Source organism: Chiloscyllium plagiosum, chromosome 2, assembly GCF_004010195.1.
Source record: "Chiloscyllium plagiosum isolate BGI_BamShark_2017 chromosome 2, ASM401019v2, whole genome shotgun sequence".
In the NCBI taxonomy this organism is placed as follows: domain Eukaryota; kingdom Metazoa; phylum Chordata; class Chondrichthyes; order Orectolobiformes; family Hemiscylliidae; genus Chiloscyllium; species Chiloscyllium plagiosum.
Genome location: NC_057711.1, coordinates 93,380,705 through 93,394,493, shown reverse-complemented (window position 1 = coordinate 93,394,493; position 13,789 = coordinate 93,380,705). Strand labels below are relative to the sequence as shown.

Below are 13,789 nucleotides of genomic sequence, written 5' to 3'. Positions count from 1 at the left end.
AGGAAGGGGAGGGTGGAGTCTGAGACGGTCCAGGTGAATTTGAGGTCAGGGTGGAAGGTTTGGTGAAGTAGATGAACTGTTCAACCTCCTCGTGGGAGCACGAGGCGGCGCCGATACAGTCATCGATGTAGCGGAGGAAAAGGTTGTGGAGGATGGACTGTTCCACATATCCTACGAAGAGGCAGGCATAGCTGGGGCCCATGCGGGTGCCCATGGCTACTCCTTTGGTTTGGAGGAAGTGGGAGGATTGGAAAGAGAAGTTGTTCAGGGTGAGGACCAGTTCAGTCAGTCGAAGGAGGGTGTCATTGGAAGGGTACTGGTTGTTACGGCGGGAAAGGAAGAAGCGGAGGGCTTTGAGTACTTCGTGATGGGGGATGGAGGTGTACAGGGACTGGATGTCCATGGTGAAGATAAGGCGTTGGGGACCGGGGAAGCGAAAATCATAGAGGAGGTGGAGGGCATAGATGGGGAGCTCTTGGACTAAGGGGGACAGGACCGTGTCGAGGTATGCAGAGATGAGTTCGGTTTCTACCCTTATAACCTTGTGTCCTGTTCTGAGGGTGGTATCAACTCTTTATCTACCATTCTTGCACGCTGCGATTTCCAGTTTCCCACCACCACTGAGTGGAGAAGTTTTTCCTCTCCTCTTCTCTAAACATTCGGCCCCTTAACTTAAATCCGTCCTATCGTTATTGATCACTCTATCAAGGGGAAAGTTTTTTTCCTATGCATCCTTTCTCTGCCCCTCATAATTTTATACATCTCAAATCATGTCAACTCTCAATCTGTCAATATCAATATCAATCATAACTGAAATCTCTGCACTCTGTCCAGCACAATCACCTCTGACCTATAATGTGGATTGAAGACTGCACACAGTGCTCCAGCTATGGTCCAATCAATATTTTATACAGTTCCAGTATAACCTCCCTGCTCTTAAATTCTGTGTCTCAGCTGATAATGGCAAGTATGCCTTGTACTTTCTCAACCACTTTATCAATCAGTCTTGATACCTTAAGGGACTATTGAACATGCACCAGATATCTCTTACCCTTTGTGCTTTCCAGGATCCTACTGTTCATCAAGTATTCCCTTGCTTTGTTTGTCCTGCCCAAGTGCACCACCTCACATTTTATCTTTGAATTCCATTCTCCACCAATTGGCTCATCTGACCAACCTGTCTATAAACCTCAATGTCTAAGGCTATCCTCATTATTTATCACCCCATTAATTTTTATATTGTCTGCAAATTGACCACCACTTCTGCATTTGAATCTAATTAATTTATAGAAACTACAAACTACATTAGTATGGTAAAGAAGGAGGCCATTCAGTTCATCATGTCGTCTGCGCTGGCTCGCTAAAGAACTGCCCAGCTAGTCCCATCCTCCAGTTTTATCTTCGTAGCCCTCTAAATTGGAAGTGGCCGCTCAAGTAGATAGGGTGGTAAAGGAAGCGCATGATATGCTTGTCGGTTGGGTAATTGAGTAGAAGAGTTGAAAATGTGTTGCTGGAAAAGCGCAGCAGGTCAGGCAGCATCCAAGGAACAGGAGAATCGACATTTCGAGAATCGGACGTTATGCCCGAAACGTCGACTCTCCTGTTCCTTGGATGCTGCCTGACCTGCGCTTTTCCAGCAACACATTTTCAGCTCTGATCTCCAGCATCTGCAGTCCTCACTTTCTCCTTTAATTGAGTAGAAGAGTCAGGATGTTATGTTGCAGCTTTATAAGACTTTGGTTCGGCCACAATTAGAGTATTCCATTCAACTGTGGTTGCTACATTACAGGAAGAACGTAGAGTCTTTGGAGAGGGTGCAGAAGAGATTAACCAGGATGCTGCCTGGATTAGAGGATATGAGCTATAAGGAGAGGATAGAAAAACTCAGGTATTTCTCTGTAGACTGGCGGAGGCTGAGGGGAGACTTGATAAAAGTCTATAAAATTGAGATGCAGAGATAGGGTTGATGATCAGAATCTTTTACCCAGAGTTGAAGTGCCTAATACTTAGGGCATGCATTAAAGGTAAGAGGGAGAACGTTCAAAGGAGATGTTAGGGGCAAGTGTCTCACATAGTGAGTGATAGGAATCTAGAACATGCTGCCTGGGGCAATGGTGGAGGCAGATATGATTGGGGATTAGGAGACTTTTAGCTTCACACATGAATGTGCAAGGAATGGAGGGATATGGACCAAGGGCAGGCAGAGGGATTAATTTAATTTGGCATCAAGCTCGGCACAACAACATGTGCCAAATGGCTGAGTCTGTGCTGTACTGCTCTGTTCGTCATTTCCAAATATGTATCTAGCTTTCTTTTGAAGCCTCCTATGGGATGCACTCCTCCACTCCCAGTCAGCACACTTCAAATCCTAACAATTCTCCAAGTCAAGAAGTTTCTATTCATCTCTCTCCTCTCTCTTGCTGGCAAGCCTGTAATTGTGACCCCAAGTTACTAACATATCAACTAGTGGAAACAGAATAATCTTTTGATCCTGTCGATACTCACTTATAACCCTACTTACATTCTTTTGGCTCCAATACAATTACCATTTGTATTTCTTAATTGGCTGTTTCTTTTGTTCTCCTTTTACCCTTAATGTATCGATCAAACAATTTAGGATTTTCCTTTTAATTTTACCTGCTAGTATCCTTTCATATCACCTTTCTGCTCTCCTTTTAAATTCCCTCTTGCATATTGTTTACTCCTCTAAGTTTTCTGCTGCTTTGAGCTCTTGGTATCTGCCACAAATCTGCTTTTTCCTCTTAATCCAATGCTATACATCCTCACTGGCCAGAGTTTACAGGATTTGATGATCCCACCCTTTTCATTCTTTGAGATATGTTAGCCTGTATTCTCCATATTTTCATCTTGAATGAATCCCAGTTTCAAATCTTAAATCACCTACTGCCTGGCCACTCGAGCTAAATCATTATCTAGTCTTATTAAAATCAGCCTTCCCCCAATTTAGAACTTTTCCAAGGAAGACAGCATAAAACAACAAAAGGACATTGACAAGTTGTTAGATTGGTCAGCTAGCTGGCAGATAAAGTTCAATGCTGAGAGGATTGAGGTGATACATTTTGATACAGAAAGCACGGAGGGACAGCATAAAATAAAGGCTGTTATTCAAAGAATGTTCACGAGCAGAGGGACCTGCATAAATCATTAAATGTGGCAGAACAGGTGGAGGGAGCAGTTAATAAAAATCTCAAAAGGCTCAGCAAGTCAAGTTTTGGGGCTCAGTGGTTAGCACTGCTGCCTCACAGCACCAGGGTCTCAGGTTTGATTCCAGCCTCTGGCGACTGTCTGTGTGGAGTTTGCACATTCTCCCCGTGTCTGCGTGGGTTTCCTCCCACAGTCCAAAGATGTGCAGGTCAGGTGAATTAGCCATGCTAAGTTGCCCCTAGTGTTAGGTGCAGGGGTAAATGTAGGGGAATGGGTCTGGGTGGGTGCGCTTCGGCAGTTTGGTGTGGACTTGTTGGGCCGAAGGGCCTGTTTCCACACTGTAAGTAATCTAATCTCATCTAAACTTGGACATATGGCTACTTATTCCTTCCACTGAGTCATTCCTAAGTGAAAAGCAATGTGCCGAGTTCCACTTGCCCATCTTTGCCTGTGGCTTTGCACATTCTTTCTTTTCAGATTATAATCCATCATCGTCATGGGCGGTCCCTTACAGACAAGGCTGACTTTCTTCCACTCTCGAGTGAGTCCATAGGTGGCTGTACAGACTGATGCAGTCATTGCAGGCTCTGATACAGTTGGGGCAGGAGGTGGCCATGGGAAATGGTGGGCGGGTGTTGGTGTGGCAGCGTGCTACTTTTGTTGGTTTTGCCTGGCTTCTGCTTTTTCCAGATGGCAAATCTCGAGGTGCTCACTGCTTTCCCGCAATGATTCCCAGTCGTCAGTGAGAAAGCTGCACTTTGCAGGTGAGGTCTTGAGGGTATCACTGGGCTTGCTCTGTCTATCTGGGGCTTGCCTGCTATCTTAACTCTGGGCGTAGACCTGCTTGTGGGAGTCCTTGGTCAGTCGTGAGGATGATGTGCTCAGCCCAGTGCAGCCAATCAAGGCTAGTCAGTGCCTCGATGCTGGGGATGTTGGCATAGTTGAGGATGCTGGTGATGGTGCATCTTTCTTCCCAATGGATTTGTAGAATCTTGTGCAGGCAGCATTGATGGTACTGCTTCAATGTCTTCTGCTGAGCTCGTGGTATGTAGCATACTGTGGATGGTTCAAGGACGCTCTGATCAATGACACAGCCCTGTTTAAGGAGTTCTCAGAAGTGCTCCCCCCAATGTTATTTAATGGGTTTGTCACCTTTGATACGATTCAAAGTGGGATGGGGCTTTGGGTGTTTGGTTCATATGTGGTCTTGACAGCACAGAAGAAACCATGCATATCATAGTTGTCAGCCATTTGTTGTGTCTCCAGTCCTTTCTCCGCCCACCACCTGTTCTTTATGTCAGTGGTTTGTTGTTGGCCCTCTGTACTACACCATCTGAGGGTCAGTACTGAGGGAGTCTGTCCCTCTCCAACTCTCTCAGTTCCGCTGGGCCAGGGCCAAGCACCACTACGCCTGTTCTTGGCTGCCTCTGAACTGGGTCTTCTAGAACTTCAGTTGCTACAACTGCAGCTAGACTTTTGTAGCTCTCTGCTATCCTGAACTCAGTATTGATAAAATTCCGCCTCATGAAATTTTAAAACAGCCTACTCCTGCTTCCCCCTCCATCTAGAGTTTAGATATAATCCAAATGCCTCAGTTGAATGCGCCACACCCTCTCTCAGGCAGTGCATTCTAGATCCCATTGGATGAAATTTTGTTTCTTTTGTGTCATTCCCAGTTACATCCAACAATGGCAACATTTTCTCCCTATTTAATCTGACCAGACCACATGTCATTTTGATTTTCATTATGTCTCCTCTTAACCTTCTGTTTGTTTTCCACTAAAGATAACAGCCTAGCTTCTTGAATCTGTCTGCTTTGTCAACAGTAAGTTGAATAAGATTCCCTTTCATAAACCATCTTGACTCTGTCTAATTGGATCAAGATTTTCAAAATGCTCTGCTATATCCTCCTCCATCAATTCAAACAGTTTCCATATTACAGATATTAAGCTAAGTGACTTGTAGTTTTCTGCTTTCTGTCTTCCTACAGCATTGAACAAAGGAGTCACATTCATTGTGAAAGATTCAATACTATTCCAGCAGAAACTTGTAAGAACTTAGGATGAAGAATACGGGAGGATATCACAGAAACCTATGAATTTCTAATAGGGTTAGTCAAGGTAGTTGCAAAAGGAATGTTTAGCTTTCAGTTTTAGTGCTAAAGGTTTTCTAAATACTTTTCCTCTGGAGAATGTGGTTTTGAGTTCCTCCCTCTTCCAAGAGATCAATCTGTGACTGGTAGAGTTGAGAAAAGAAGCAAGTCAAACTGTCTGGGCAGGCAGGGGCAAAGCAGAGAACAAAATAGGACAGAGAAATTAAACTGCATTTCTTTCAATGCAAGAGGCCTAATAGGGAAGACAAATGAACTCGGGACATGGTGAGGAACATGGGACTGGGATATCATAGCAATTACAGAAACATGGCTCAGGGATGGACAGAACTGGCATCTTAATGTTCCAGGATCTAAATGCTTCAGGACAGACAAAAAGGGAGGCAAGAGAGGAGGGGGAAGTCGTGTTTTTGATAAGGGATAGCATTACAGCTGTACTGAGGGCGGATATTCCCGGAAATATATCTAGGGAAGTTACTTGGGTGGAACTGAGAAATAAGAAAGGGATGATCACCTTATTGGGGTTATATTATAGAACCCCTAACAGTCAGTGGGAGATTGAGAAACAAATTTGTAAGGAGGTCTCAGTTATCTGTAAGAATAATGGGGTGGTTATGCTAGAGGATTTTAACTTTCCAAATGTAGACTGAGACTGCCATAGTGTTAAGGATTTAGGTGGAGAGGAATTTAAGTGTGTACAAGAACATTTTCTGATTCACTGTGTGGATGTACCTACTAGACAAGGTGCAAAACTTGACCTACTGTTGGGAAATAAGGCAGGGTAGGTGACTGAGGTGTCAGTGGGGGAGCACTTTGGGGCCAGTGACCATAATTCTATTTGTTTTAAAATCGTGATGGAAAAGGATAGACCAAATCTAAATTGAAGTTTTAAATTCGAGAAATGCCAATTTTGTTGGTATTAGGCAAGCACTTTCAAAAGCTGATTGGGGGCAGATGTTTGCAGGTAAAGGGACGGCTGGAAAATGGGAAGCCTTCAGAAATGAGATAATAAGAATCCAGAGACAACGTTAGGGAGAAAGGAAAGGCTGGTAGATGTAGGGAATGCTGGATGACTAGAGAAATTGAGGTTTTGGTTAAAAAAAAAGAAGGAAGGATATAGACAGGTTGGATCACACTCGAGCATTTTGTCCAAGACTTGTATACTTTGGCTAAACTATTTTTTTTCAGCTTGCAATTCTGCTACGTCTGCAACTGCACTTTGGGAACAAACTTTTCTGTTTGAGGCAAGACAAGTATGTCAGGCATTAACTGCAGAGTGATAGTGACTGAGAAATGGAAATGCGCTCAGTCCTTCTTTTCCAATGCCATACCTCACCTCAGACCAATTTGAAAAAAAAGTGGTCTAAGGTACTTATCATTTTGTTTTTGACTTAAGTTGAGATGCACAGTTTATATGGACCAGCATTTATTATCCATTCCTAATTGCATTTCAGAAGATGCTGGTGAGCTACCTTATGCTATAGGTAAACCCACAATGATGTTAGGGAGAGCATTTGACCTAGAACAGTGAATGAATAGCATAATATTTCCAAGTCAAGATGGTTAGTGGCTTGGTATTTGCAGGCAGTAGAGTCCTATGTAACTGCTGCTCTTATTCTCCAAGATGGAAGTGATTGTAGGTTTGGAAGGTGCTATCTGAGGAGTCTTGATGAAATTTTGTAGTGCATCTTGTAGCTGACCTACACTGTTGCTTCTGAGCAATGGTGATGGAGGGTGAGATTTTTTTGTGGATATTAGGGTTAGATAGTAAAGCAGGCTGGTTTGTCCTGGGTAGTGTCAAACAGTTTGTGTTTTACTGGAGCTACAGTCTTCCAGACAAGTGGAGAGTATTGCATCATACTCTCAATTTCTGTCTTGTCGGTGCTGGACAGGCTTGGAGGAGTTGGGAGATGAGTTACTTGCTACACAACTTCTCGCTTTACCTTCTCTTGTAGTAACTATTTACATGATGGGTGAAATTCAATTTCTGGTCAATGGAAACTGCCAGGATATTGATTGTTAGATCCAGTGATGGATTTCTCTCTGGTTCAAGAGAACCTAACATTACTCCTTAATGTCTGGTATTTACATGATATGAATATAACATGGTCACTTGTCAGCCCAAGCCTAGCTGTTTCCAGGTCTTGGTATATTTGGACATGGACTGCTTCAACATAGTAATGAGTTGTGAATTGTTCTAAACATTGTGCAATCATCATTTCTGAGCTTATGGTGGTCATTGTTGAAACAGCTGAAAATGGTTGAGTTTAGGACACTACAATGCATACAGTGTGTTGAAGATTAGTGGGAAGCCTTTAAAAGCCAGCAGAGGATAACTGAAAAGCAATATGTGGGAGGTGTGAGCTGGGAGATGAAATATAAGATTAAGCCAGGTAGTAATTTAAAAAAAGATCTAGTAAGAGTTTATTTAGATATCTAAAAGATGAGAGACAAGAATGGACTTTTGACTGTTGGAAAATGAAGCTGGAGAAGTAGTAAAAGGGGACAAAGAAATGTTGGAGGCACTGTGGCACAGGGGTTAGCATTGTTGCCTCAGCACCAGGGACCCTGGTTCAATTCCAGGTGTGGGTGACTCTGTATGTGTGTGCGTTCTCCGTGTGTCTACGTGGGTTTCCACCAGGTGCTGTAGGTTCCTCCCATGGTCCAAAGATATGTAGATTAGATGGATTCTCCATGGTAAATGTGAGTTACAGGAATAGAGTAGGCTGGTGGTTAGCAGATCAGTGCAGACTTGATGGGCCAAATGACATCTATCTGCATTTTGAGATTCGATCATTCCATGAACTGAATAGATACTTTGTGTCAGTTTCACAGTTTTCAGCAGCATACCAGAGCTTTGAGAATAAGGCAAGAGAGGGACTGTAAGGGTCATCACTAAGGAGGTGGTATTGGGGAATCTGAAAGATCTGTGGGTAGATAAATGACCTGGATCAGATGGATTACACCCCAGAATTCTGAAGGAAATAGTTGAAGAAAGTTTAGAAGAGACATGCAGGAGGCTGGAAGAACATAGCAAGCCATGCATCGTCAGGAGGTGGAGAAGTCAGCATTTTGGGTGTAACCCTACTTCAGGACTGGGAGTGGGTATGGGGGGAGCTGAAGATAAAGGGGATGGTAGGGGCAGGGTGGTGAAGTGGAGATAGGTAAATACAGGTAGAAGGTACAAACTGGTTGGCTGTTGGGAGGAATGAAGAATGAATCCAGTTGATGGAAGGGCTGTGAAGGGAGGTTTTTTGAAATTGGTGAACTCAATGTTGAGTTTTCTGGGCTGTAGGTTGCCTAGGCGAAAGATGAGGTGGTGTTCCTCCAATTTGCAGTGTGGTTCATTGTGGCAATGGAGGAGGCCAGGGATGGTCATATTGGAAAGGGAGTGGTTCGCGGAATTGAAATGGGTGGTGACTGGTAGGTCTGATCAGCCCCTGTGGGCCCAGCTGCGATGCTTAATGAATTGACACTGGTGGTGATCTTTCAGGAGTTAGTGGAGGGTCCCAGAGGACTGGAAAATGGCTCATGTAACACCAGTTTAAGGAGGGAGAGAGAAGACAGGAGACTATAGGGCACTTAATCTGACCTTGATCATTGTTAAGACTTTCGAGTCCATCACTAAAGATTAGTTTGCAGAGTACTTGGAAGTGAATAGTAAAATACGGTGGAGTCAGCATGGCTTCATCAAGGGGAGGTAATGCCTGACAAATCAGTTTGAATTCTTTTGAGGAGATAACGAGTAAGTTACACAGAATGCCAGTGGACATGATATGTTAGGAATTCTAGAAGGTGTTTGGCAAGGTGCCACACAGGAGGCTGCTAAATAAGAGTAGAGCACATGGTATTAGAAGCAAGGTGTCGTCCAGTAACAACCCCCCCCCCCCCCCCGACTCAGTCGAAGCAAAAAGCAAAATGCTCAGAGACACAATATAGTTTCACCACCTTCATCTTTAGTCAGGGTCCTGGAGGGAGAGGGAACGATCGCCCAAGTGCAGAGACAAGAGTTCTCTGTTTTCTCTCTAACAACAGTTTCTCAATGAACTATATAGTCATTTTACAGGGAGGGGTATCCAGATAAGGCAACATACATATTAATTGGGTGAATGTTACAATCAGCAACTATCAATAGCAGAGACCAAGCGCTCTGTTGTTATACAATGAATGTTCTTAATCTTAACTGAATTCACACAATGGATATTTTACCCCTTGTTAACTGACCTTACATACTGAATGCTTCCAATATTGTTAAATGGCTCTACATAATAACTGCTTTTCCACCTTGTTAACCCATTGCCCTTGCCTTCAGCACTCCATTGTTAACTGTAAGTTTTTGTCTGATCTGAGTCATGCTCAGTTGAACCTCTTGTTTCACAAAACTCAAACTTAACACTTTTTTTTCCTGCCTGCTTATACCCTATACACTTTCTCAAAGGTACTGGCATGGATACAGAATTGGCTGAAAGAAGGAGGCAGTGTGGATAAAGAGGTCATTTTCAAGATTGCAGCCAGTGACTGGTGGAGTTCTGAAGGATCAGTGTTGGGATTACTTCTATTCATGTTTATATGTTAATGATCTTGATGAAGGAACTGAAGCTGTTGTTGCTACGTTTGCAAATTGCACAAAGGTAAGGGGAGGGACAGGGTGTGTTGATGAAGCAGGAAGGCTGCAGAAGGTCTTGAACATGCTAGACCAGTGGGCAAAGAGATGGCAGATGGAATACAATATGGGAAAGTGTGAAGTTATGCATTTGATAGAAAGAAACTAGCCCATGCCTCTATTCTAATTGGGAAAAGGCTTCGGAAATCTGAAATACAAAGAGACTTGGGACTCCTAGTTCAAGATTTTCTTCAGGTTTCAGGAATGCTCGAATACAAGCGGAGATGCCTTTAAGGCTGTATCAGGCTCTGGTCTGACCACATTTGAAATATTGAGGTATTTTGAGCCCCATATCTATGGAAGGATGTGCTGATCTGAGGGGAGTCCAGAAGAGATTTACAAGAACAATCCTGGGGATGAAGGGCTTGTCAAAGAGTGGTTGAAGACTTTGGGTTTGTACTCAATGAAGTTTAATAGTATGAGGGGAGGATCTGATTGAAATGTACAAAATACTGAGAGCTTGGAATAGAGTGGACGTGGTGAAGATGTTTCCAGTAGTAGTGATGAGAACCTGAGGGCACAACCTCAGAATGAAGGGATGATTCTTCAGATCTGAGATGAGGCAGAATTGCTGGTTGGTTAATCTATGGAGCTTACTATTGCAGAGGGCTGTGGGAGCCAACTCATTGAGTATATTAAAGGCTGCAATAAATTCTTGATCGGTAAGGGAATCAAGGCTTATGGGGAGAAGGCAGAAGAATAGAGTTGAGAAACACCTTAGCCGTGATCAAATGGTGGAGCAAACCCAATGAACCAAGGAGCACAGTTCTCCTTGATTTTATGCTCTTAAGGTCTTCTGTGGAGATGTCCTGGACCTGAGATGAATTACCTCTAAAAGTGACCACCGTCTTCCTTTGTGCCAGGTATGACTTTAACCAGCAGAGAGTTTTCTCTGATTGCCATTGGCTCAGGTATTGTTAGGGCTCCTTGATGTCACACATGGTCAAATGTGACCTTGATGTTAAGGACAATCAATCTTACTTCACCTCTGGAATTCATCTGTTTGGTAAAATGGCTGTAATGTGGTCAGGATCTGAGTGGCTCTTCCTAAAACCAAACTGGGTGTCAGTGAGAAGTTATTATGAAGTAGATGCTGCTTGATAGCAATGTTGATTACCCCTCTCATCACCTCCAAGTAAAGTGCCAGCTTTGCGAGCTTGCGAGCTCCACAGCCCAGGACACTGGAGCTCATCTACTCCAGCCACGTTTTACTTTCTTTTTATCCTTTTTCTTAATGTTTCCGTTTATTGTCTTATCTTTTCTAACGTATTTGGTAAGGGCATCTTCTCCTGGCCCAAGTTCAGTGAAGAGGAGGCATCCAGGCTGGCATGGAGGTCTTGGACTGGCACAGCAATCTTCTGTTGAAGCAGACACATTCCAGAGGGGTGGTCTCAGCTTGGCATGGCCATCTCCAGGTTTGGCGATCGTACGTCGGCTTGAAGATTTCTTCGCTGTCTTTGGTGGCTGCTTTTGGTTCTCCAACTATACAGTGTGGCAATCTCGTCCAATGTTGGTGTGGAGGTCTCATCCTGGTATGTGGCATGGAGGACCTCTACTCCAGCCTGGACCTGCAGTCTCCCTTTGGGACAGTCTTAGCTTGGCATGGTGTCTCCAGATTTGGCGGCCAATTCGTGGTGTGGAGGTCTTGTCCGTGTGGGAGGTTGTCTTTGGCGACAGCTTCTTGGTATTCCAGTGTTCGTTATCTTAAACAACTTTCCACAAACTGAAATTGATATGATCCCTCTTCATTTTTACTTTTTTCTTTTTATCTATGACTTCTGTCTTAAGTATAGGCACTGTGGTATGGCAACTTATAACATTTTTCACTTTTTTATTGTAAAAATACATGTGGCAATAAGTTGCTATTCGGTTTTATTCTTTACCGATGATCAGGAATAGACTGATGGGGGTCACTAATTTGCTGCATTGGTATTATCCTGCTTTTTGTGTACAAGACATGCCTAGCCAATTTTCAACAGTGTTGATTAGATGCTGTTATAGTGCAACAGCTTGGATAGAGGCATGGCAAGTTCTGGAGCTTGTCTTAAGGACTATTGTAGAGTGTTGTTAGGACCCATAGCTCTTGAAGTCTCCAGTGCATCCTACTGTTTCGTGATATCACATGGAGTGAATTGAATTGGTTGAAGAGTTTCCAATGCTTAAGTATAGGCATTGTGGTCATGAAACATTAAGCTTGTCCCTCTTTAATGTCACCTATTGCCCTCTTCAGCCCTCAGTAAATTCTATCATCTTCGATATAAATGTGCTCCCCACTTGCAACATTGACAGTGCTTTTGTCAATTGGCACTTTTACTATGCAATGCTCTCCCCAAAATCTGAAGGAGCCTGCCATTACTCTTTTATGATGCTCTTAATATCTTCCTCTTTTGTATAAGCATTTGGTTAACTGTCATAATCTCTCCTTTGACTTTGCGTCAAGTTTTGCCTGATTATGCTCTTGTGAAATCACTGTGGGCAATATCATTTCAATGTTAATGCAATTCATGTTTGCCAATGCTGCTATTATTTGCATATATGGTGATAGATTGAACTACTTTTTGATTGTTTCAGGTTGCCATGAGGGATGACTACTCTGATCCATTTGATGCTAAAAACGAGTTGAAGAATCAAGTTGTCAAAAAACGAGAGGTGGACAACAATGGTTACATGGAACCTTATGAGGCACAAAGAATGATGGCAGGTAAGATAAGTGTATTCAGACTCTACATTGGCATAGCAGACATGCAACTTCATTTTGTTTTCTGCCTTCACAGGAGCTCTGTCAGAGATTGAATAGTCAACTGTATTAGCTAGACACAGTTCCTCCATTCTTTCCCCAATCAAAATCTTCCTGATTTTCATCATTGCTATGAAATCACTCCAGGTGTTAGGTTCTTTTTCCTGAGATTCTTATGTGATGCAATTGCAGTATGCCAACTTCTGTGAACAGCCAAACTTTATTAAGCAAATACAAGCTTTGGAGGATCAGAATTGATCAGGGACCTCAAAGTGAAGGAGCCATTGGGAAGTAGTGACCATGATACAATAAGCTTCAGTCTGCAATTTGAGAGGGAGAGGGTACAATCGGAAGTGACAATATTTCAGTTGAATAAAGGGGACTATGGAGCTATGAGGGAGGAGCTGGCCAAAGTTCAATGGTGCAATACCTTAGCAGGGATGACGGCGGAGGAACAATGGCGGATATTTCTGTGTATAATTCAGAAGATGCAAGATCGGTTCATTCCCAAAAGGAAGAAAGATCCTAGGAGGTGGCATGGGTGGCCGTGGCTGACGAGGGAAGTTAAGAAACCTATAAAGTTAAAAGAGAAAAAGTATAACATAGCAAAGATATTCAAAGTTTGTGCGAAAATCTGTAGCTTGGGTGCTCGTTGCTGTGGTTCTGTTTGCCGAGCTGGAAGTTTTTGTTGCAAAAGCTTCGTCCCCTGGCTAGGCGACATCATCAGTGCTTGGGAGCCTCCTGCGAAATGCTTCTTTGATGTTTCCTCCGGTGTTTATAGTGGTCTGTCCCTGCCGCTTCCGGTTGTCAGTTTCAGCTGTCCGCTGTAGTGGTTGGTATATTGGGTCCAGGTCGATGTGTTTGTTGATGGAGTTTGTGGATGAATTCATCCACAAACTCCATCAACAAACACATCGACCTGGACCCAATATACCAACCACTACAGCGGACAGCTGAAACTGACAACTGGAAGCAGCAGGGACAGACCACTATAAACACCGAAGGAAGCATCAAAGAAGCGCTTCGCAGGAGGCCCCCAAGCACTGATGATGTCGCCTAGCCAGGGGACGAAAAGTTTGCAACAAAAACTTCCAGCTCGGCGAAAAGAACCACA

The 13,789-nt window shown here is 43.5% G+C and overlaps 1 protein-coding gene across 1 annotated transcript in view; it reads left to right on the top strand.

Moving 5' to 3' along the window:
• Positions 1–13,789, top strand: part of LOC122561978 (SH2 domain-containing adapter protein B-like) — a 92,822-nt gene that overhangs the window by 25,928 nt on the left and 53,105 nt on the right. The window contains exon 2 of the mRNA XM_043714327.1: positions 12,510–12,639. Coding sequence (XP_043570262.1) covers positions 12,510–12,639 — 130 coding nt within the window. The remainder of the gene's footprint in view (positions 1–12,509; positions 12,640–13,789) is intronic.